The 23992-nt window shown below is 38.7% G+C and overlaps 1 protein-coding gene across 1 annotated transcript in view; it reads right to left on the bottom strand.

Moving 5' to 3' along the window:
- Positions 1 to 23992, bottom strand: part of tmc6b (transmembrane channel-like 6b) — a 68824-nt gene that overhangs the window by 42913 nt on the left and 1919 nt on the right. The window contains exons 2-5 of the mRNA XM_042056161.1: positions 18529 to 18674; positions 17298 to 17416; positions 5595 to 5723; positions 100 to 264 (exon numbers count right to left, since the gene is read on the bottom strand). Of these exons, the coding sequence (XP_041912095.1) occupies positions 100 to 264; positions 5595 to 5723; positions 17298 to 17416; positions 18529 to 18584 (469 nt within the window). The 5' untranslated portion in view covers positions 18585 to 18674. The remainder of the gene's footprint in view (positions 1 to 99; positions 265 to 5594; positions 5724 to 17297; positions 17417 to 18528; positions 18675 to 23992) is intronic.

Below are 23992 nucleotides of genomic sequence, written 5' to 3'. Positions count from 1 at the left end.
AAAAGCAAACACTTGTTTTATTTCCGCATTCAAAAGCATTTAGTAGTCCTCAATGATTTTGTCATGCTCATCAATGATACACTGTGGGATTCATCTCACCCTCTTCATGTAAATCCCCCAAGTCTGACTCCACTCCACCATAACCACGGATACTGGGCCGGGAAGAATGGGAAAAGTCACGTATAGATGGCCGACTTTGCCTGCGGCGGCGCAACTGCATAGTGCGGTTATAGTACTGAGAGATGATTGCACCACGACTGCGGCCTGAATACAAAACAGAACACACATTTATTATATGTGAACAACAAAGGAAGGTAAACTACATGTTAATTTCCTTAAAAAAATGCTAGTGCTTGCAGTGAATTTAAAACATAATGCAAACTTTAAATGTGCAGAGTAAAAGATAAGAAAGTTGATAAGATTTTGCATGGACAGAAAGCGACAAGGACAAAATTACAAAAAAGGGAAAAAATCTCCTGTGTTTTAACTGTGTTGATACTGAACAGGACTACCTTTTCCCACACATATTATTGATACGGTATTGATAAAGAATCAGACAGATACGTAGAATTGGCAATGGCATCAATATTGATAAAATACCATCAATCCCCATACACATATAAGAATCAAGAGCCAGGTCAATGCATAATCCCCTGAGCACAACTAGTCTCCCTTCACTGGCTCCCTGTACATTTAGGGTTTTAGCTTCAAGATCTTACTGTTAACTTATTCATCTTTGATAGATCAAGCCCCCACCTACCTCTCAGACCTGTGACAAAAGTATGCCCCAGCAAGATGTCATATCCTCTGATCAGTTTCTTTTGACTATCAACTTTGAGACTGTAGGGAATGTACAGTAGTGACGCATACAGTAATTCACCATTAACTGGATTCTCATTGTTCTACATGCATTTGTTTACTAAATGCAAATTGAATATTCAAAATATTTCATATTTGATACTCACAATTGTGCAAGTATTTATGTTGTATGATCACTGTCCCTTTAAACGTCTGGGACTCTAAATTACATTTTCCTACCATGCCGTTTTGTTTACTGTTCCAAGTTTTATCCATTTGTAGATAATAGCTCATATCATGGTTAGCTGGAGTCCCAGAGCCTTTTAAATGGTGTTGTTACGCTTTCCAGACAGATAGATGTCAATGACTTTGTTTGTCATCTGTTCTTGAATTTCTTTATATCAAAGCATCATGTACTGCTTCACATTGCCAGGCAGGTTCTGATGTTTAGATTCAACAGGGTTGGCAGTAATCATGCCTGTGTGTATTTAGTGAAGTTAAATCGTATTATCAATTCAATTTGGTTAGTTGGTTAATTTAGTAACTAAGGGGGCAATTACTTTCACATAGCTTTTTTCCTTCAAGAAATGAAGTCGTCATTTAAAAACTACATTGCGTAATTACTCTGGTTATGTTTGTCTAATATTATAATTTGTTTGATTACCAGAAACATTTTAGTGTGACAAATATGCAAAAATAGAAGAAATCGGGAAGGGGGCAAATACTTTTTCACAGCACTGTATCTGTTTAATGTAATTTTATCATGAAAATGCATTACTTTTACGGTCTGTTTGATATTTCTGCCTTTGTCCAGAAATGTGTAACTTTGTTTATGAAAAATGCTATATAAATCCTGATTATTGGGGGTCTATCAGCGAAGCTGCAGAATCCCATTGTTTTACTACCTTTTCCTATTATAAATCTGCCATTGGAGGCTATGGCAGCCCATAGAATGCCTGGGTAATCATTGCTGAAATTTGGCAGAAAGTTTCTGGACACACTCATTTACGGACCTCTAAACCCAGACGTCTAGAGCTACCAACGTGTCAAAATGTTGCCGAAAATTGAACCGCTGGGAAATTTCAGCGCACTGATCCAGATATGTCCCATTATCACTCTCGCCAATTTACAGAACTCTAACACTGTAGCGCCACCAATAGGTCGGAACTGGACTCGCTTTCACGCATTTGACTATTGTGATCCTTGACTCATTTGTCTGATTTTCACAATTGAATTAGCATTTGAATCCTTGGACCATCCTGAGTTCATGGACCCCTATCGCGTCACTTTCCGCCATATTGGACCTCTGCCATATTGGATTTGATCCAAACTCTACGAAAAGTGTCAGTGGTCACAAATTTCATCCAATTTTCACGGAACTCGGGGGAGGTGATCTTCAGACCGAGCAGCACAAACAATACTTGTCAGATTTTTCATTTTCAAGTTTATTTGCCCATGACAGCTAATCAAATATGTTACGCCCCTATGTCCGGCATCTTTTGTCTTTTGTGTCAATGTCTTATGTGTGGCGCGCTTTGGGTTGCACTCTGTGCATGTGAAATGCGCTATACAAAAAAAATGACTTGACTTGACTTAATATATCAACAACACTTTGATGTATGAAGTCCAAACTTGGTACAGGGACTTGATACCTGATTGTGAGGACGTGCAAGGAAAGTTGCATCATTTGGCCTCTAGGGGCGCTGTAATAAAGAAAGTGAGCTCATATCTCAGCAACGCTTTAATGTACTAAAGCCAAACTTGGTACAGGGACTTAGCACTTGATTGTGAGAACGCACAAGGACATTGGTGTAATTTGGCCTCTAGGGGTACTGTGATAAAGTAAATGAGCTTATATGTCAGCCATTCTTTATCCAATTACCATGCAAGTTACTGTGACTGCTTGCTCATGCAATGGCAACGCCATTCCTGCTAGTACTGCTAGGCCCCCACATTGCTGCTTGCAGCTATATTTATCATCATCATTATAGTGCATGAAAATGCACTATACTGTTCTTCCAAGGCTTCTTCTTATTACAGTGCTGTACTGTTCTTCCTAGGCATTTTATTGCATTGCATGTAAATGCAATGGACTATTATCACTGTTATAACGTTAGGGGAATAGTTAAATAATTAGCACCCACCTTATCAGCGTTAATAGGCCTAGCAGCTACTGTATGTCGTCAACTTTAAAGTGACCGGTTAGCCGTAGGTTTCGATAACGTTAGCTAACGACAATCAAACCTAACATTGCTCCCAGCTAATCACCGACGTTAACGTTACATTTGCTCACTAACCAACGTTAACGTTAACCAGATACAGTAGTCTAGCTTAATCATATTGTACAGATACTATCTGGCTCTTGATTAAATACACCTGTGGAAAGGGACCTGATAAAAGCCATACTGTTTGGAAACGGACCATATGACCAAAGTATTGTTAAAACACACGTACAGAAGTTGAGGTATAACGTTTGTGTCGTCAACATAGGCTACAGAGTATGTTTACTTGGCCTAGGCTAACGTTACTCATTTCTGCATTATTCTGGCCTAAAATTTAAAGTGTAGCCTGGCACACGAATCAAGCTTCCAAGTTGTAGTACATCCTAGAGTACTGTAGGTCGGTAACACTTTACTTGACGGGTGAGTTCATAACACATTCATAGCAGCTGTCAAACTGCACATAAAGCATTCATGACTTTCATGAGACATGACTCAACATTCATACCAAACCTTTCATGAATGTGGAAGACAGAATGACAACTTGTCAAAATAAAAAAGTCCAACAATCGCAAAGGCGCATTGTCATTTTTCTCTCCAGCCTTTGTAAATATTTCATAAATATATCTTATGAAGTCTTCATGGAATGTCACTTTACTATACAAGTTGTGAAGTATTCGTAATCACTGAGTTTAACACTGGGAGGTAAACTAGCCTACATTCAGCTGACCCGTATTTGTGTAACCTGGAAAGCTTGGACATTCCCAGTAGCAAAAGATGAGAAATCATCTGCAAAGGTTACATCATAAAACAAATACATTTTTATGAAACAAAAATTATTTGCTTGACCATGTTCTGTCTTTTTGGCACCGGAGTAGCCCATTGACTCAGATGTGATGTGATCAGGTAAGAGGTTTGGAACAAAAATGGCAATGCTGCTTTGCGATTGTTGGACTTTTATTTTGACAAGTTGTCGTCGTTCCGTCTTTCACATTCATGAAAGGTTTGGTATGAATGTTGAGTCATGTCTCATGAAACAGTCATGAATGCTTTATGTGCAGTTTATGACAGCTGCTATGAATGTGTTATGAACTCACCCGTCAAGTAAAGTGTTACCAGTAGGTCTACATCATAATCTGTAGAAAAAATGTGGATGACAGACCTAGCAAGCTGAATAAACTATTGTAGTTGGTTATCAAGATACATAATATCAGAATGGTCCATCCTTAAGACTCAGTTGATGATTATCAACAGCAACAACACACCCTTCGCCTACAAAGTGTTCTAAGCTGTTTACTTGAAACTGTTTGGCTATCAACTATCCTTAAACTGAAATGAATAAAACACAAAATGTTGCTTTGTTTGCAATACTATAGGCTAGTATATTTAACTACCATTACAAATTTATGGTGCAACAATCTCACTTAAATATCTAAGTTGTATTGAACAATTGTACACATTCCTTGTTTTTGGTATAACTAACTTGTTTGCTTTTGTCTTTTAGGTTCCAGACCAGGCCAGACCAGTGTGGTGGTGACCGTGTATTACATTTCGTGTGTGCCTGTCTGTGTGCACATCCTGCCAACCATACATCGCTGACATTAACATGTTGCTTTAAGGCTAAAGCTGGGGTTTTATTTTCAGAATAGTGCCTGTTTTTCACAATCAGCCAAGAGAAAGTTGGTGGAAGCTACCTTCTTACCTGTCTTAGATTAAGGAGATGGTTTTTTTTACAGAAATACCACTAAGGCTCTTTTACAATCATTAGATTCTGTTTATCACTCTGCTCTAAGATTCATAACTCGTACAAATTACTTCACTCATCACTGTGCACTGTACGAAAGGGTAGGTTGGCCCTCACTTCACTTAAGAAGGTACAAGCATTGGCTTATACTTGTGTACAAGGCCAGAGTTGGCCAGCTTCATCTGTATATGACTAGTCTTTTAACTGTCAATAGTCAAGGGTATAATCTGCGTTCAAGTAGATATATTCTTTTAAAAGTTTCCTCAATGAAGACAGAGTTTGGCTTTTATTTATAGTGCACCAACTGCTTGGAATGAGATTCAAAGATCATTGAAACGTACTGTATTTATGTCAATCAATGAATTTAAGTCATATCTCAACAAAACATTCCAAACTGTCTGCACCAATTCTTAACTTTTAGATAAAACATTTTGTTTTATTGTTGTGTGTGTGTGTGTTGTGACTGTTGTTTATGTACTTCTTCTTACTTTGTCTGTCTCTATTATGTGCACTGTGTGCTGCTACCTTGGCCAGGGCTCACTTGTAGATGAGATACCTATCTCAATGGGATTTTCTTCCATGGTTAAATAAAGGTATAATAATAATAATAAAAAAAAAAAATAACAATTCAGTGCATCCTATGCTAAAAATCACCTGTCTTAAGTATTTAGAGCAGCAATTCAAACAGTTCCATTCCAGCCTGTGGTCATTTCCTGATCCCACCCCATGTCTCTCTCCCACTTACTTGCTTTCTCTCTCCACTGCACTATTGACATCAAAACATCGAATCAACAACAAAATAAAACATGCAGATAAAGACAAAGGACACTGACCAATTGTGCGGCTCGGCATCGAGGACAGAATTCTTAGAGTAGCAGAGGACCAGTGTTCAATATGTGGATCTCCTTGTTGGTGGCATTCTTCCTGTCGCATCACTGGGTTTACCAAGTAGCCTACATCATCTGAGAACAAGAGCAGTACAGCTTATTCCATATCAATTCCATATCAATTCAACACAAAAATATTGGATTTGACACCATGTTCTCAGACTTTTGCTCATTCAGTCACCATTGGTGTCGAAGCCATTTGAACTAAGGAATTTTAACATTGACCCCACTTATGAGAATGTTTTATTCCTGTTTTAACCCTCTGTTTTATCTGCTGGTTTGGTTCTCTATCCATAAAAAACAAAAACCGACTAGAGAGTATCGTCAGGACATCTAGCAGGGTTGCAGGCATCAACTTTCCCACTCTCTCCCACATCTACACCAACAAAGTGGCAAAGGCCCAATCCATTGCAGTTGATCGAAGCCATCCCTTGTCCTGCCAGTTCAAGCTACTTCCCTCAGGCCTTAGGTACTCCATGCCCAGATGCAGGTCCAGTAGACTCAGAAACTCTTTTATCCCGACTTCCATTTCCATTTTAAACAATTTGCTAAGACTGTTGTAAATGTATTTATATATTTATTTTTGTGTACTGTGGGTATTTCATGTTTTGCTGTATTGTTGTGTCTTGTCCTTATGTCTGTCTGCTGGCTGTACAAACAATTTCCCCTCAGGGACAATAAAGTTACCTTGAATAAAGTTACCTTGAACTGATACAAACAAACACAAACAGTGTTGTACTGGGTGACAACAGAAGGTGCCGTAACAAAACAGCTGATGCTCCACTGGAAATATATGAGCTGGCTAAAAAGCTTTCTGTGGCATATAATCCATTAGGTGAAGCAGATTGTTTCACTACCATAAATATAATTTTTCATTACATGTACTGTAAGTGACTGATAGGGTACAATTTTGCATATTCTTCATTTGAATATGATTGCCACAACACTCTGGCTTATCACCACCTTTAATCAGCCATCATCAGACTGAAGAGAGCTCAATAAACAGAATAATAAATACGCATAGAAAGTTTAAAGGATCACACCAACATTTTGGGAAATTAGCTTATACGGCGTCTACCCCAGTTAGAAACGATAATATGCATACCCTCCTTGTCTCTGTGCGTGCAGTAACCCACCATTAGCCTAGCTTAGCATAGTTTATGGAGATAGTCAGAACCAACTAGCCTATAGCTCCCAACATTTTCTTATTTACATGTTGTGACTTGTATAGTTTGGCAATTCCATGCAAAGGTCATCCTTACCATGGAAAAAAAAAAGTTGTGCACACGCAAATAGAACTGTTGTTAAAATCTTCATTTAGGTCTATATTTTATTGTTTGTAACTGATCTAATTGAATTTGATGAGAATTCCACTCTACACTCTGAGAATTACATCATAAATATGGTGTGCAACCATACAGAAACAATATTTTTCACATGTTAATATTATTTAAAAAGTGGATAAATGGACTCAAGGTTCAAACAAATTGTATCATTTGACAAATTCCAGATTGACAAGGGAATGCAATGTGTATGCTCAGCTTGCCTTTAAGAGCACAGCTCCTTACATTTGTAAGGCTCTTGTTTCAGCAAAGTCAGCAAATTCCATGGCCATGTTACATCCATAACGTTTTATAGGAAAAGTGTATGCTACTCATACAGTGTTGATGCGACAATGTCCAAAGTGTCTGTGCAAAGTTGATTTATCAATGTAAAGTATGATGAACAAATTGTGCCCCTTTCTTACTTTTAAAACCTTTAATGGTGCGTCATGGATGTGACGTTATGGATGTTATATAATGTGAATTTACAAGACTGGAGACTTTATTTTACCTCGAAGCCGATAAACATCTGTTAGTGTTTACAATTGACATTTCAGAGATTATTAGGCTGATCAAAACCACAAGGAGGCCTCGCCTAAGCATTAGCAAAACAAAACATAATATTAAAATACCTCCAGTGATTAGCCTAGCCATAGCCTATTTTCGAGTGGCCTATAACGAAAATCTGAGCGATTATCTTCCCGTAATTGTCATACTGTTGTTTTTGTAATTTGTTGTTAACTGGATTATCGTGTTAGCTGGTGAAGATGGCTGACTTTGCAGCTGGAGTTAACATAGCAACCTCCTTCTGTTCAGTCATTCCAACTATATTAAACCTCATCTACCTAGCAACCAAAATAGCAACCACCTCAAGTACCCTAGCAACAGACTAGCAACCACTTCCACAGTTACAACCTAGCAACCAATATAGCAACCAATGAGTTTAACCTAGCAACCAGCATAGCAACCACCACAACTAACCTAGCAACAGCCTAGAAACCACATCAAGTACCCTAGCAACAGGCTAGCAACCATGTCAAACACCCTAGCAACAGCCTAGCAACCACTTATACAGTTACAACCTAGCAACCAATGAAATTAACCTAGCAACCAGCCTAGCAACCACCTCAAGTACCATAGCAACAGCCTAGTAACCATGTCAAATTCCCTAGCAACAGCCTAGCAACCACTTCTACAGTTACAACCTAGCAACCAATGAGTTTAACCTAGCAACCAGCATAACAACCACCACAAGTACCCTAGCAACAGCATAACAACCACCATAACTACCCTAGCAACAGCCTAGCAACCACTTCCACCGTTACAACCTAGCAACCAACATAGCAACCAATGAGTCTAACCAAGCAACCAGCATAAGTAACCTAGCATCAGCATAGCAACCACCACAAGTACCCTAGCAACAGCCTATCAACCATGTCAGATACTCTAGCAACAGCCTAGCAACCATGTCAAATACCCTAGCAAAATACTTCAAACTTCAACCTAGCAACCACCATAGCAACCAACAGGATTATCTAAGCAACCAGCATAGCAACCACTTAATTTGGCATAACAACCAACATATCGAGGGCTGAGAAGCAAGTAAGTGACATTTTGGTCAAAATTGAGTTATATAGATCACCTGAAAGCTCTTGAGCTCTTTCTAACTGACACAATTATGTAAGTAGAATATTTATACATTTAAAGTTATTAAACAAAAACCAAAGGTCTTAACTGTGAACATACATAAACAGTTGGATTCAGAAGGGCGTAAGTGCATTTACTTTTAGCTGGCTAGTTTAGCCTCTAGCGAGCAGAAGCTAGTTGCCCAACTAGCTAGCCTACCAAATAGCCTATTTCAGCATGTTTGTGTGGTCACTGTTTAGCTACAAATCAGATGAAGGGGGTTCTGCAGATCATAAGAGAAACAGTTTACATGTATGCATATAATAGAAAATGCCATGAGTCAGACTGATGAGGATATTTCTTCAACATTTTTCAGCAAGCTAAAGTATCCCATTAGATAGTATGAGTTAGCCTTTAGCTGGCTAGTTTAGCCTTTAGCAAGCAAAAGCTAGTTGCCCAACTAGCTAGCCTACTAAATAGCCTATTTCAGCATGTATGTGTGGTCACTGTTTAGCTACAAATCAGATGAAGGGGGTTCTGCAGATCATAAGAGAAACAGTTTACATGTATGCGTATAATAGAAAATGCCATGAGTCAGACTGATGAGGATATTTCTTCAACATTTTTCAGCAGGCTAAAGTATCCCATTAGATAGTATGAGTTAGCCTTTAGCTGGCTAGTTTAGCCTTTAGCAAGCAAAAGCTAGTTGCCTGAGTAGCCTATTTCAGCATGTTTGTTTGATCACTGTTTAGTTAGACATGTGAAGGGGGTTTTGCGGATCATAAGAGAAACAGTTTACATATTATAGAAGATGCCCTGAGTCAGACTCATGAGAATAAGAATAAGTTTTAATATTAACATATTTCAGTAAAGATATCTTTAGCTGGCTAGTTTAGCATAAGCTAGTTGCCTAAATAGCTAGTAAACAAATAGCCTATATAGCATCTTTGATCACTGTTTAGTTGGTTGGTTATGAAGATAATTACAGATTGTTTACATGTATGTTTACGTATCACAGCAGTACAGGAGAGAGAGAGAGTGGAACCAAGAGAGAAGAGAGAGAGAGATGTGGAGCAAGCACAGGAGAGAGAGAGAGAGAAGTGGAGCAAGCACAGGAGAGAGAGAGAGAGAGAGAGATGTGGAGCAAGCACAGGAGAGAGAGAGAGAGAAGTGGAGCAAGCACAGGAGAGAGAGAGAGAGAGAGAGAGAAGTGGAGCAAGCACAGGAGAGAGAGAGAGAGAGAGATGTGGAGCAAGCACAGGAGAGAGAGAGAGAGAGAAGTGGAGCAAGCACAGGAGAGAGAGAGAGCTGTAGCACAGGCATGGGATGGTAAGTTTTAAGTGTGCTATATAAAAAATAGACTTTCAATTCAACATGTTTGAATTTGGGTGGGGGGTGGGGGTAGGACTCTACAGACAATTGCAGAAACAGCTTACATAGTGTGTTTATGTATTACAGGAGAGCAGACACAGGAGAGAGAGAGCAGAAAAAGAGAGACAGGAGAGCGAGCAAAGTGATACTCTGATACAGGAGGGAGTGCTCGCCTAGTGCTAGCCTAGTGCAGTGCTAGGCTTACAGGCACAGGATGTGAACAATGCAGTGGAGCAGGCAGAGGGGGGACACAAAATCACGGAGCAGGCAGGTACAGTGATGAGCTATGAGGAGCAAGAACAGTGCATCATCCTAACTCTGGAGCCAGTGAGAATGGAAGAAATCTGGGACAGTGCAGGAGCAGAGATTAGACCTGAGGAACTGGAGCATGTTGTTAATATGGAGACAGTGAGAGTTGAGGAACATGTTAACATGGAGACAATGAGAGTTGAAGTTGAGAATCAGGGTGAGCAAAGGGGAAGAAAAAGACAGCGGAACCCCGATAGCTGGCAAAGAAATATCAGAAAGAGGCTCAGAGTATCAGGCCAAAGCTATGTTAATGGCAAAAACATTAATGTTCCCGCACGAAAGGTCAAGGAAAAAGACTGTACCACCTGTCGTTACAAATGTAACAACAACTTCCCTGAGCTGGAGAGGCAAAACATCTTTGACCACTTCTGGTCAATGGGAGATGTGTCTAGACAAAAAGATTTCATCATCAACCACACTGTTAGAACGATTAAAAAGAGACAGACAACCCAAACTGCATCAAAGCGTAACAACTCAATCGAATACAGACTTACTACACAGGGAAATTCGAACCTGCAAAGATTTCTTCTTAAAAACCCTTGATATAACAGAAAAGTTTGCCAGGTCTGCAGAGAATGGGCAGTCCTCCATTAATTTAGGAATCTCTCCACCAAGCACACACGGAAATCATACCCCTGGTAACAAAATCTCAGAAGAGAGGAAAAATTTGATCAGAAATCACATTAATTCTTTCCCAACAATTGAGTCACACTATTGCCGAAAAGACACAGCAAGGCAATATCTTGGGGAGAATTTGAATGTTTCTAAGATGTATGACCTCTATGTCAGCAAATGCAATGAGGAATGGAAAGTCAGTGCAGAGAAAATTAGTTTATACCGGCATATCTTCAATTCAGAGTTAACCAACCTACTAAGGATGCATGCAAGTACTGTGAATGGTACAAGCGTTTGACTGACGGTGACAAGGAAATCAATTTAGAGGAATACAATGCACACCAGAACAGAAAAACACAGGCCCGTGATCAGAAAGAACAAGATAAGAGACAAGCACAACAAGAGTCTTCATTCAGGGCAGTCACTTTTGATCTTGAGCAAGTGCTTACCACTCCATGGAGTAATGTGAGCAGTCTCTTTTACTCAAGGAAGCTAAGCACCTACAATCTTACAGCATATGAGTTAGGGAGCAAGGCAGTAAATTGCTACATGTGGCATGAAGGCGAGGGAGGACGTGGTTCATCTGAGATCAGTACATGTATGTTCAAGTATCTGTCCTCACTTTCAGACACTGATCACGTGGTTCTGTACTCTGACACATGTGGAGGACAGAACAGAAATGCCGGTTTCAGCGCCATGTGTCTCCATGCTGTGAAAAATCTGCCCATTTCTATTATTGACCACAAGTTCATGGAGTCTGGACACAGCCAAATGGAATGTGATAGTGTCCATGCAGCTATTGAGACTGCAAGAAAAAATGTGCCTGTATACAGTCCACAGGGATACTACACACTTGTAAGGATGGCAAGGAAAAACAAGCCATATGATGTGATAGAACTTGGCCATACTGACTTCCTTGATTTCAAGTCTTTTTCACAACAAACAATGCGAAATAGAACCAAAGACACAGAGGGAGACAGTGTTCGCTGGCAGAAATTAAAATGGCTGCGCTACACCAAGGAAAATCCAAGATGTATCCAATTCAAGTATGAATTGACGAGTGATGAATTCCGCATTCTTGAGGTTGGGCAACAGGAGACAAGAGGTTCACGTGCAATTGAGCCTAAAAAGTTGAACAAATCCCAACCAGGGATCAGTGCACTAAAAAAAAAAGACTTGATCACACTATGCACAAATGGCAGTATCCCCAGTTCCTATCTGGACTTTTACCAGTCTTTGAAGGCTTCTGAATCAACTGAGATGTAATGCATAGATTAAAAGTTTCTGAACATTTTGTTCACCTGATTAGTTAATGTCATTCATTCATGAATAGTGTTGTACATACTCCAAATACTTAAAAACATATTAATTCCTATGGTTGTCTAGTTGTATAGCAACATTTTTTAAAATGTGTTTAATATTGTGTTCACATGAGTTTAGTCAATGTCATGAATTAATGAATATTGTTGCACATACTTCAAACTTTGAAAACATTTTAATACATTTTGTTGTCTAATCCACTGATAGTATGGAATCAGAGTTCAACAAGTGAGATGAATACATAATAGCAATTTTAAAAAGTTTTAAAAATATTTTATTCACTTTGTTCACATGATTAGTTTAGTTAATGTCATTAATGTATGGATATTGATGCACCTCTCCTAATGTCTGTCTATTGATAGTGCAACGAATAAAAAATAAATAGCATTGAAATAAATCATCTAATATAAATATTTTTTACTGCCTTTCATTGTGTAAAAATGACTGTTGCTCATTTACAAGCACATTCATATTCTTTTTTGCTCATGAAATAATCAGATACGACCATATGTCATATCCAAATGACATTAAAATATTGGTGCCAAAAAGGCGACTCTGATTCCATACTATTTCTTAAATTTGGAAATGTAGAAAATATTTTTTTAAAAAGATAAAGATAAATTATTATTCATTTAGTATTGCGTCATCCATCTGGGTTAATAAATGTGCTTTAAATAGGTAAAATATGTACAGAAAGTAAGAGGAAACTATGCCCATTTTTTGTTTTGGCTCTACTGTAAAGTTGGTGAAATGTCACTTACGCCCTCTTGTTTCTCAGCCCTCGATATGTGCCCTAGCAACACTATTGCAACTATATCTACATTATTTGTTTTTACTCTGTATGATATTTTACATCATATTTCTTTGCATTTTCATGCACTGTATTTCCTTCAGGAAATGCTTTTCTAGTTACAGTGCATGAAAATGCACTGTACTGTTCTTCCTAGGCAACTTATTACAGTGCATGAAAATGCACTGTACTGTTCTTCCTAGGTAACTTATTCTTATTACAGTGCATGAAAATGCACTGTACTGTTCTTCCTAGGCAACTTATTACAGTGCATGAAAATGCACTGTACTGTTCTTCCTAGGTAACTTATTCTTATTACAGTGCATGAAAATGCACTGTACTGTTCTTCCAAGGCAACAACATCAACAACAACTTCTTATTATTCCGCTTACCACTTTTTCCGTACGCAATTTCTCTTGAACAGTTTAACTTAGAAACTTCGTTCAAACTTTGTAACGTAGGTCTTCAAACGGACCAAGCTGCTATGTCTTTTCAACTTTGAAACTTTTATACTTTTTAAACTATTAAAGAAAAACTTTTTAAAAAATCCCCATAGACTTAACATTGCCGATTGTGACATCATAATACGGCCGTTAAGCAATTAGAATCCTATGGCAGGTGTTCAGGCCACCTGCAGCCTCAGGCTTTAAGCATACAATCTGGGTCAATTAAGACTACACATCCTATTTAACGGTTTCCTCTGCCCAAAACTGTTTCAAAATAAAAGTCCTCACTACAATAATCCACTGTTAAACAATGTAACCCATTAAACTACTGAACTTTTTACATTCAACTTTTAAACGGTCTACTTTTAAACTATCATTAAACTATCTATCTATTAAACTAGCTGTCTATCAACAACTTTTAAACTATATACATTCAACTTTTAAACTTTTAAATTATATACATTCAACTTTTAAACAGTCTACTTTTAAACTAGTATTAAACTATCTATTAAACTAGCTGTCCATCAACAACTTTTAACTTGTCATCAACTATGACCCATACCCACTGTAACTAGTTAGCATGGTTAGCATTGCTAACATTGTTAGCATTTTAAATAAAACTGCTAAAAATGATTAGCTAGGTTAGCTAAGTCACATGGTTAGCATAGTTATCTTGTTAGCATGCTAGTTAGCATAACTACTAAAAATGATTAGCTAGGTTAGCTAAGTCACGTGGTTATCATAGTTAGCATGTTATCAGTCTAATTAGCATAGTTAGCATAACTACTAAAAATGATAAGCTAGGTTAGCTAAGTCACATGGTTAACATAGTTAGCATTGCTAACATAGTTAGCATGTTTAGCAAAACTGCTAGAAAATGTTAGTTAAGTTAGCTAAGTAGCATGGTTAGCATAGTTAGCATTGCTAGCATAGTTGCATGTTTAGCAAAACTGCTAGAAAACGTTAGCTAAGTAGCATGGTTAGCATATTTAAAAATCTTAGCATAACTGCTAGCAAACATTAGAGCCATTCCAACTTTCAGTTATCGTCAAATATCTACCTATACACAGCCATTAAACTATTTGAATATCAACATTCATTAAACTTCCAGTCTGTCAACAACTTTTAAACTATTTACCTTCAACTTTTAAATGGTCTACTTTTAAACTATCATTAAACTATCTATTAAACTAGCTGTCTATCAACAACTTTTAAACTATCTACTGTCTATCAACAACTTGTAAACTATCTACAGTCTACTTTTAAACTATCAACTTTTATTAAGCTATGCAGCCACCATGTCTATCCTAGCATCACCGTAGTAACCAACTTTCTATTCATTCATCCTCTTCAAACCATTCACTCATCTACCCATTAAACTATCCCATCAACATCCATTAAACAATCTGCCCATCAACATCCATTCAACTTTCTGTCTATCAACATCCATTACACTATCTACATTTAACTTTTAAACTATATACTCCGTCTCAGGCTTTAAACATACAATCTGGCTCTACAGATCCTGTTCAACTATTTCCTCTGCCCACAACTGTTTCAAAATAAATGTCCTCACTACAATAATTCACTATTAAATAATTTAACTATTTAAACTACTCAACTATTTAACTGTTCAGCCATTTCGACTGTCAGTTGTTATCAACTATGACTTCTGCCAACTGTTATCAAATAAAAGTTTGTTTTGCGTTTTATGTTAATATACAGTACAGTATGTTTATATTTTCATGCACTGGTAATTTCCTCGAAATTACATTTTCTAGTTTTAAAAGTGTCGCTCCCATATTGACAAAGGTACAACACGATATGCCAGCATTTGAAGTGTCAGATCCTCTGTAGCTAATACCCACAGAGTAACATGAATAACGGCAGCAATAAATTAGATGTACAAAATATGACCGCCTCTCAGTCCTGCATATTCTTTTCGCAAAAATAAATCACGCTTGTCAATGTGTCTCCATCTCTTACTCCTGCAACTCATGTGCATGTAAATGAGTGTGTGCATGTGTGAGTTTGCTTTTGTTTATAAGAGTGTGTGTGTGTTTATGTGTGTGTGTGTGTGCGCATGTGCGTATGCGTGCCTGTGTGTGTGCATTCGTGTGGGTGGGTGTTTGTGTGTGTGTGTCTGTATGCACACATGCGTATGCGTGCCTGTGTGTGTGTGTGTTTATGTGTGTGCATTTGTGCATGTGTGTGTGTGCTTGCCTGTCTCTCTGTGTTTATGTGTGTGTGTGTGTGCTTGAGTGTCTATATGTGTGTGCATGTGTGTGTGTACATGTGCATGCATGTACTGTATGTGTAAATCACAAATGAGTGGGTATGGGCTAGGTTGATGCGGGCTCGAGACTAACATACCATAAATATTTTGCCATCTTGGGTGCAACGGTTCAGGTAGGCTAGTCATTTAATCTAGCGCGGTGGGGGAGTGGCTACCAAGTTTCATGTTCCCTGGTGTTTCAGTAACCCGGGAATCACTGACCAAAATTGATGACGGTAAAAGAAAAAAATATATTTTTTTATATTTTAAATTACTTGTTGTCCTGATTCTTTCTGTGGATCTTAGTGGTCACTGAGGAAGCAATAATTTCATCGCTAGTTTTTCATAATTACTATTTCAATTGTTTAATATCAAAATTCACTACTTAATTATGTGTTTTATGTAGTTTGTGGAGGACTGGTTCAGACACGTCACATCCATAACGTGAAACCGTCACATCCATAACACCAGTTTCTTACTTTTACCCCTTGCATCCCGGGGACCCAATCTAATCGGCGTATCTGATATAGGCGGGCCAGAGGCGAGCTAAACTGATGACGACGGCGCTGCAACGTTGGAGGTCAGTAAACATTGGTCATAGTGTTATCCAATTGCGTCGAAGTCCGGAATCATTCAGAGTAAACAGTCCAACAAGTGTTATCCAATTTTGTGCAGTGGGATTTTCAAATGCATGCTTGGTGCCGCCCCTCGAGTTGGGCCATTACATTGTTCGTGGCCAGACCCTTAATCTTTTAGGATTTTCCAGGCTATGTCACATCCATAACGCTGATAAAATGCCTTGTATTCTTAGGATGTAAATAATTATATGAAATTTGAGGATTTGTCAGCATTCAGGACAGTGGTTACATTAAAAGTTATGCAAACTAATTCACTGATACTAATTTTGCCCCTACTCTAAGGCATTTTGTTTACCAATATCAGTCCAATTGTCACATCCATAACGCTGGAACTGCCCAGTTACAACATGTACAAATACCAATGTAAAAGAAAATGTAATTCCAAGGAAGGAATTACCATTGCAGGAAAATGCAAAAAGGCTGCTGTGTAAAATATTGTATTAGTTAAAAAAAAAAATACAAATTACTTACAGTATGATTATTCAGATTACATAGACCTACAGTATTCTTGAAAACCATTTACTAGGTTAGATGTTAGCTTAGAGCATATGACAGTCAGTACAAATTGAATGTTAATTCAATATTGATCAATATTCTTTGTTTTAATACAGTACAGTAAAAACAACAGCAGAATGATAGTCTGAATACACTAATGAACCCCACCAATGCAAGCTGAAAGTCAAAAATGCAAAAGTTGTTTAAACAAATTTTAAAGATACCCAATAATTTCATGGTCAGGGAGAAAACAGATGTCTACTGAATTTGGATTCTTGATAATAACAATAATAGTAACCACTCTGTGGTTGGAGCTCATGCAAAGTTTTATGTGGACTGGAGACAGAAGGGAAAAAAAAACATTGACAAAGATTACTGTAGCAGCAGCAGCAGTCATACTAATTTGTTATGGATTAATAGAGAGTAGATAAAGATGCTGTACCTCTGGCCTCATCGTCAAGTTCCAACTGATCCATTTCTAGGGCGTTTGGAAAGCCCTGAACCTGTTCCTCTATCAAGTGACTGAAGGAGTCATGAACTGCTGCTTCATCAATGGGGCTTCTGGGGAGGGGGGGGGGGGGGGTTGAGACAGTGAGCCAGGAACCGTAAATAAGTGAGATGAAACTAAAATAATAGATTTTATAATAGATTTTCTTGCCAAAATTACCTTGTAGGCCAATCTTGAATTCAACTTTAAGTTAACAACCATATACACTTGACAACATCATAATTACCAGTAATGAAATTCATAGTCTCAGAACCAACTCAACACTTAACAAAAGATAAAACAGTAAAACGTAAAGTGCAAAGATATACAGATGATATGTGGCCAAGGATGACATAAACGGCAACAAATTCCTCATGTTTTAACAGACATTTAGTATGTGTTTACATATACATATGGTACCTATTGTGTAATATGTAGGGCTGTCAGCGTTAACGGGTTAATCGTGATGAGATTAAGGAACAAGCATATTGCGTTATTATTTATTTATCAACGATTCTCTTTGTCTGCTACTTTTTTGATCCTTTAATACACCCTTTCCTGTCCTCAAACTGCCTCAGACACTTTGTAGTTCCTTGTGCGTGGTCCTCTTGCTGCAGTCATGGAGATAATAAACAACACTTAAAAAACAAAAAACTCCCGGCCGTACCAGCTGTACAGGCTGTGGCCAGCACTAAAAGTGCTAAACCTTATCATTCTGTAAGGATTTTTATTATTACAGTACTTGTAGTATGTCCTGAGTTTATATTGTGAGGGTCAATCATACACCCCCATCCCATTGTCATATTGTATGTTGAGATACAGTAGATCAAAGGTAATGAAAGGTTACTTCTGTCTATAAGTGGCACTACAACTTGAGCATTTTTGTACTTATGCTTGAATTATTTATGCTTTTAGGCTACCTCAAGGCCATCTGCATGTGAAAAAACTGTCACCATCAGGAGCCTAGTAAGTAAGGTTTGTGATGTCGAACATTTTTGTTAAATTTCTACACGTCTGTGCGCATCTGAGGTACACATCACATGTGAGCGCATTGTTGAATGATGAAATGTCACAAGTCGCAGAACTGTAGGTGCTCGGGCCTGTCATCACCACTTGCAGGTATATTTTATACTTTTACTTAAAAATAGGAAAATATTTGTGTAGGAGTGTGTATACATGTACTTACTCCATTTCTGCTTCAAGGTGGTGTGAATCTGGATTGAAGTTCACACTTCGGGCCATTTTCTTTACAAATTCAAAATCACAGTTTGCAAACTACATTTCATGTACATGCTTTTAGCATTTTGGGTTGCCATCACTTGCCATCCTCACCTAAATTGAGAGAAAAGAGAAAATGATCTTTTATCAATCAATATTTTCTTTCTAGAATGGCAAGTGTTCGCAATTACATAAAAATATGATGACATCAGTGCTTGATGAGATCATACAAAAATGAAATGGCAACACAATAATCAAATGACCACACCTTAACATTTCTACTATAAAAACACTTTAGTTGGCATAAGGCCATCAGTGCCTGATGTGTGAGCCGTATGGGGGATCCCCTGGGACCTCTCTGATGAAACGGATGGGTGAAGCATTAGTGTGTGGGGCACCCTGGGATGGGATAAGTACGACTCGTGGATGCATGAAGGACACCTGTGTGTGTGTGAATCACATGGCCACGCTTCTCAAAGGGGAGGGAGGTGTAAAGGAGTGCTGACACTATGGTTGAGCGTGTGGTTCGATTACCATAACAACAAACCTAGCACCTTGCCGTTGCAGTCAAGTGTTGTTTGTGTTGTCTGTTAGGGCCGGGACACACCAACCCGACGACCAACTGTTGGCAGAAAAGCAGTCGGACTAATCAGTCGGATCCCGTCTTCCCCAAGTCGGTCAAAAAAGTGCCGCGGAACACACCGAAGCGACGCCGAGCATACGTTCTGCGTGTGCGCGAGACATAATACATTTAAATAACAGCATAATTACATAACAGCAGCCAATGGACTGACACTAGTCTGGCAATGGAATGGCACTAGTTTCGGACTTCTCCGATTAAGCAACAACAACATATTTATAAATATATAATGTGTACTATGTTATTGTCATTGCTTGTGTGTGATGCCAATGAAACACTCTTTCGGACACGGAATAAATCATTTATTTTTGCCCGTTAACCGAGCTAGCTAGCTAACGTTAGCAGTAAACAAAAAGTGAATGGGAATGTTCGCTAGCTAGGTAGCAACTAAGGACTTTGGTTAAACTTGTATGTTTTTGCAAACTAACCTGAATAACATACGTTCAGCAACTGTGTGGTAGTCTATAGTTCTAGCGAAAATATGTTAGGATAGTTTAGCAAAATGGGTTCATAACTTTACATCGCTGAATGTAGGGCTAATGGTCATAGGCCTACTAATCTGAGTTAATGTTTAGGCTATTTAAGGGTTCTAGCACTCCACCAATCAGATTGGTCATTGAGGCCGACTGCCTTTGGCCAATTCAACATGTAAAATCGGGCAAAATGAACGCCGACACCAACTCCAACTGACGATGGCACAGGACACACCGAACCGACTTGAGTCACCGACCTCGCCCGACTGTCCGACGACGTCCAATAATCGGGTTGGTGTTTCCGGGCCCTTACATATGCTGTGTACATGTGAAAGGGAGGGGGAGACAAAAGTGTCAGAGATATTGATTTTTATTGGGGTGAAAAATGTATTTATTATAGACATTCTCAGTTCATGTTGAAAATCCCATCAGAATACCACAGAAAATGGCTCACATAGGACTGCATGGAAACGCTTAAAGTTCAAGTTTATTGCCATAGTGTCCAAAACAGTCTGTAAACATGTCATTGTATCTTTACAGTAATTTGTTGAATTGATATTTGGAGTTCAAAAGATTTCACTTCATTATTCAAATTGTTTTTTCTTTAATCTCAACATTATGTGTTGCAAACAATAATTAAATATCTAACCAAACTGAAAACAGTTCAAGTTCATGAGAATGCAAACTAGACCGGTCTTATTAGGGCCTGAATCCACCAAATGCGTTTTTTGCGCCGACGGCAGCTATTTTCAATACAAATCCTATGAAGTTCAGCGTTTACAGCGCTCAGTGCCCACGGCGGAAAAAAGCCCTCGGCGCTGACTGTTTTTTCCCGCAGAGCTCTTGAGCGCTTTTAGGACAGCGCTGGGCTCGTCAATGTCACTTCTCTATTGCTAGCCAATTGAAATCAAGGAAGGGGCGGGACCTACACTGTCAACAATGTTGGTAGTGGCAGAGGAAAACTCAATCAGCCAAGTCGACACAAAATGTGTGGTACAGTTAATTCCTTCAGTTTATTAATCTCTTTCAGCATGTCTTTCCAATTAATAACAACACCAGACGAGAATAGAATATTACAATAGTAGGCCATAGTTATCAGGGATGATATTCCTAAGGCTAAGGTATTTTTTTGGTATCATCACAGAGAAGCCCAATCAGAAAAAAAATAGAAAATAGAGCTAGCCTGGCTCTGTACTCCCGCTCAATATTCATTTTCCTTCAGTACGTCGTCTGGTTTTCAGTATATTTGCGGGTTTTCTCAGGCCAAATTTTACCTGTCCAATCAGCGAACAGAAGGGTGGCTGAGAATGGTGACGTTGAGGTTGTGCGCTAGTTTAACCAAACGTTAGCGATTGGTTATGGCAGATCCAGAGTGGCTCTGGGCAGATCCAATAGTTTTAAACTACAACAGAGCATTCACCTTAAAGGAAGTTAACACTTAGCAATGGAAAGTGGTCAGATTCTCTGTACAAATTAAATATTCGTACGAGAGTCTGGTAGGACCAGGCTAAAATAGATTTAAGCCTATGCCTACATGTAGGCCTATAGATAGAGTGCTATGAATCTTATGGCTACATGGATGAACAACATGACAGCCTGGATAAAAGGATGTGATATGGCATGTAAAACAGGTCTGAAAAGCTACAACCATGTTTTAGTGAATTTAACTGTTTGGAACAGCAGAAGAAATGCTACATATTATTCTTCGAAAAAATATTCAGACACACATTGACATTTAAAGCTACTGTAATTTCGTCTGACACATTCCATTTAAAGGGTAGGCTTATTGCTCAACATTGCTAAAGAGATATACGTCACAAAAAAAAAAAGCGGTTACGTCACAAAAACAGAATTTGACCCACTGGCAGGAAAAACAGTGTTCTGAGTAGCCTGCCAGCCATTCGCAGCTTAATATCAGTGGATCCCCTACGACTTAACCCACTACCAAAACATACTAATGTATGCAGAATCAATTATTTAAGATAAATATACACAAGTCACAAAATCTGACTTCACCTCATCCACGGAGAGAAATGCAAACACTGTGAGAAGGGACAGCGAGGGGAGAAAGCCCCTAACCTATAGGCCACTGTGCTGTGATAACCCAGAATGGGTGCTACCTTGTCCCAGTGCATTTAGCTGTCAAATATTGCATTTTAGAATTTTAGAAACGTTTTAACGGCAGTATGTGTAATTAAATCAGAGCAGCCGCGTAGCGTTCAAGAATCTTTTACTTCTTAGAGCGGAATATGAATAAATGGCCACTGAATAAACAAGGTTGGGCTAACCATCACCACTCAAACAAGCAGTAAAGCTAATAACCAGATATACACCAATTCTGTGTGGAAATATATTTGGATTAATAAAACTGCTACAACAAAATTCCCAAATATGATAACATTCCCTGACTTTCCATGTCTGGAATAGAATAGATCAAAATTCCATGATATTCTAGAAATTCCATGACCCGTGGGAACCCTACATAGGTAATGCTCTAGGGTGGTTGTCAAGTTAACATTTTTTTTTTGTGACTTTAACAAGCAATTCAGTCCAATTTTCAGCACATGCCCAAAAAAAATGTTGAATATATCCACAACCACAAGGACCATATACATAAACATGGTATCAAATGAAACTTTATTTCTCAGTATTATAAGAGAAAGTAGAGATATGTAAAAATCAATCTCCACCTAAAGAAGTTTTTCATTTCAGCTTGGGAACATAGCATAGTAGCCCAAAACCTCTCAATCACTATTCATGAGCAGGAGTCATGCCAAGTTTAAAGCTTGTAGTGTGAGACAGTGCAACGCTACACAAGTTATAGTACTTTAATGTCCAGGCGGAAATCTAGAATTCTAGATAGTGGCCTTTGGTGCTTAACTTTATTCATGTACCAATTAACATATCACTGGGTGTTCAAATGATAACCTATAGCAGGGGTGGGCAAACTACAGCTCGCGGGCCGGAACCAGCCCGCCAAGCATTTCATTAGGTCATCAGGCTGCTATTTTTCCTGCGATAGACGACGTTGTGGTTGGTCACGTTAAATAGAGATGATACTCTTTGTAATCTCCATTGCAGCAGATCTAACTTGAACGTTATTCTACTCCATTTAATTGGGAACGCGTCTAAGCACGCACAAGAGGGAGAGAGAGCAGATTCCAGCTGGCTTGTCATTGTTGATAATTGATATCTCCTTCTTATAAGAAACTTTTAAAAGGAAATCATGAAGGCATCAGTACTTCCCACTACTGACCACTTATAAACTGTGAGAGGGCACAGCCACATTAGCAGTATTTTTTAAGCAGTTAATATTTGAACACAAAATCACTGTTGATTGAGCCAAAAGTTTGCCCACCCCTGGCCTATGGTGGTCAGGATACACACCGGTATACCGTGGTCCGCCTGATAACAGAATTTATAGTTTACCCACCTCTTTTTTACCACTACACCCCACAGTTTACCCACCTCACCCCACCCCTGGCACAAGTACCCAAGGATTTAAGTTCTAACTGCTGTACCAGAGACCGTCTACGGAGAGCCTCCCCACTCTCTATTAATCCCATACAAACCGAATTTGGCTGCAGTTCATCAGAGTTCACCTAGATGGCGATCGCGGGCGAGTCCAAAATACATGGGGTCCAATGGAGTTACATGGCTACATTTATTGTTTTCACCTATTTAACAACTGAAACCCTCAGATTTTATTTTATTTTTCGCAAAATGGATATGAATTATCAATCAAAAGTGAAATAATCCGGGGTCATGTCCTTTCGTTTTCTTATAGGTTGGGTCGTTGTTGCCCATAACACGCTAGCATTGATGCTATGCTATGCTATGATCATGCTAATGAATGACGTCATTGACACGTTTGACAGGCTTTTTAGAACAATTAAGTGACTTTAAAAAATATAATACTCAACCAAGTGTATTGTCTTTGCCTCCCCTTTCGAATACAATATTCAAATTATTTGAAAAAAAATTATATCCCGAGAAAAGTGGATTATGAGGGGTACAGCTCCATAGACCTCCATTCATTCTGGACTCGCCCGCGAGCGCCCCTAGATGCAGTACCACACCGGAAGCGTTCCGAGAGTGAAGGTTCTCCCCTTATTAGACATTCTCTGACTGTACAAATCTGTCAAATGCTTCGTATTGGAGATGTAGTCTTTAAAGTTCGTGGCTCGCTGTGTTACCTGTGTTCAGTCTTTGTCAAAAGCTAAGCAGCATGCCCTTGGTCAATAGAGTGGTGAAGTCCCGCCCCTTCCGTTTGCCTCCATGGGACATATCTTTCAAAAAAATTTGAACGGCAGTCTATG

This window comes from Alosa sapidissima, chromosome 12 (genome assembly GCF_018492685.1).
Source record: "Alosa sapidissima isolate fAloSap1 chromosome 12, fAloSap1.pri, whole genome shotgun sequence".
In the NCBI taxonomy this organism is placed as follows: Eukaryota; Metazoa; Chordata; class Actinopteri; order Clupeiformes; family Clupeidae; genus Alosa; species Alosa sapidissima.
Note: the sequence above shows the minus strand (reverse complement) of the source record. Positions and strands in the feature narration are given on the sequence as shown.